This window comes from Mandrillus leucophaeus, unplaced genomic scaffold (genome assembly GCF_000951045.1).
Source record: "Mandrillus leucophaeus isolate KB7577 unplaced genomic scaffold, Mleu.le_1.0 Scaffold24, whole genome shotgun sequence".
In the NCBI taxonomy this organism is placed as follows: Eukaryota; Metazoa; Chordata; class Mammalia; order Primates; family Cercopithecidae; genus Mandrillus; species Mandrillus leucophaeus.
In genome coordinates, this window is record NW_012102476.1 from 2,189,986 (window position 1) to 2,191,867 (window position 1,882).

General features: G+C 57.1%; 2 protein-coding genes across 2 annotated transcripts in view; one reads left to right on the forward strand and one right to left on the reverse strand.

Annotated features, from left to right (window-relative positions):
• The window catches only part of LOC105541399 (SAGA-associated factor 29 homolog), a 55,565-nt gene that overhangs the window by 31,189 nt on the left and 22,494 nt on the right, over positions 1-1,882 (forward strand). The window lies entirely within an intron of this gene.
• On the reverse strand, positions 128-747 carry LOC105541398 (sulfotransferase 1A1-like). The gene is made up of 2 exons (XM_011982375.1): positions 563-747; positions 128-458 (listed from the first exon to the last, which is right to left on the reverse strand). Exons 1-2 carry the CDS (start codon positions 708-710, stop codon positions 325-327), a joined length of 282 nt encoding a protein of 93 aa, XP_011837765.1. The 5' UTR covers positions 711-747; the 3' UTR covers positions 128-324.

A 1,882-nucleotide genomic window follows, 5' to 3' on the forward strand; every position in this document is an offset into this window, starting at 1 on the left:
TTTTTTTTTTTTTTTTTTTTCTGGAAAGAGACTGCATCCCTATGTTGTCCATGCTGGTTTCCAACTTCTGGCCTCAAGTCAGCCTCCTGCCTTGGACTCCCGAAGTGCTGAGCTGATAGGCGTAAACCACTGTGCCCGGCCTCACCTTGACCTTCTGATCCAACAGAGTCTGGGGCAGCAGAGCCAGGGGCAGGTGTGTCTTCAGGAGCCGTGGGGCCGGTGTGTCTTTCAGAGTCTCCATCCCTGAGCAGTGGGTCAGGGAAGGTCTGGTGAGCTGAAGCCCCAGCCCTGTCTTCCTCCCCTCCCCTTGCACCCAGGACACGGTCACACACCTGAGGGAATCCCTGGGACTTTGAACTCAAGGAAGGGCACCCGCATGAAGATGGGAGCTCGGTGACACTTCTCCAGGTCACCGCCTTGGTAGATCATGTCCAGAATCTGGCTCACCCAGGTAGTCCCTGGAGAGGGAGGGAGATGGGAGGTGAGCAGGCTGAGGGCACAACCTCGCTGGCCAAGGTGGGGACTGGCACCTGGGAGAGGGTGGGTGGCCCTCCTCACCTACCGGATTTGGGGTAGGTGCTGATGAGCAGGTCATCGGGCCAGGCCCGGAAGCTCTGCAGGGGTCCCAGTGCCTCTGCAAAGTACTTGATGAGCGGAATCCCCTTCACGTACTCCAGTGGCGGGCGAGAGGTGTCCTGGATCAGCTCCATGTTCCTGCGTCAGGAGCCAGAGCCAGGCCTGTTCCCTTAACACCATCACAACAGCAAGAAAGCAGCATTCTTGCTTTTAGGGATGTCACTGAGGCCTAGGGAGGCTGAGTGACTTGCCCACGCTCACAAAGCCAGTTAGTGGCGGGGCTGGGGCTGAAACCAGGTCAGCCTCTAATGCGGTGGTTCCCCAGCCTGGCCACACCTTTCATTCACCTGCAGAGCTGTTCAGAATCCCAGGGCCTGGGCCGTGGTGCAGACCAGTGAAAGCACCCTCGCGGCACGGGGCCCAGATAGCAGAGTGTGTGACGGTCTCCAGGAGAGTCCAGCTGCACTGAGGAAGCTCTAGGGCCTGGCTGTGCTGTCTCCCTACCAGCCAGTGCCCTTTGTCTCACCATTTCCTGCTGTGAACCCCCAGCCTCCACCCAGTGGGCTCCTCTCCCTGATGCTCCCCTCCTTGAGCCCCTCAGGCCCCTCACGTGTGGAAACCTCCCAGGCTGGCCAGGCCTGTGATCCACTTGGCCGGCCACAGTCCATCTGGGCTCCAGGACAAACATGGTCCGTTGAGCAACTGAGCTGGTATTGGGGGCCAGAGCCTGGTGTGGGAATGAACAAAACTCTGATGATTCAGCAGAATGAGGAGGGGACACGATGGCTCACGCCTGGAAACCCAGAGCTTTGGAAGCCCAATGGGGAAGAATCACTTGAGCCTTAGATTTTGAGACCAACCTGGGCAATATAGCAAGACCCTATCTCTAGAAAAAATATGTTTAAAAATGAGCTGGGCAGCCAGGTGCAGTGGCTCACACCTGTAATCCCAGCATTTTGGGAGGTCAAGGTAGACAGATCACCTGAGGTCGGGAGTTCGAGATCAGCCTGACCAACATGGAGAAACCCCTTCTTTACGAAAAATACAAAATTAGCCAGGCGTGATAGCGCATGCCTGTAATCCCAGCTACTCAGGAGGCTGAGGCAGGAGAGTCACTTGAACCTGGGAGGCAGAGGTTGCAGTGAGCTGTATCACGCCATTGCACTCCAGCCTGGGCAACAAGAGTAAAACTCCGTCAAAAACAAAAAAAGCCGGGCGCGGTGGCTCAAGCCTGTAATCCCAGCACTTTGGGAGGCCGAGACGGGCGGATCACGAGGTCAGGAGATCGAGACCATCCTGGCTAACA

What these genes read in the sequence shown, in the direction of transcription:
- LOC105541398 (XM_011982375.1), bottom strand. Translation starts at nt 710, where the DNA reads ATGGAGCTGATCCAGGACACCTCTCGCCCGCCACTGGAGTACGTGAAG. An exon ending in CAGCACCTACCCCAAATCCG is followed by an intron (nt 459 to 562) that starts GTAGGTGAGGAG and finishes CTCCCTCTCCAG; the next exon opens with GGACTACCTGGGTGAGCCAG.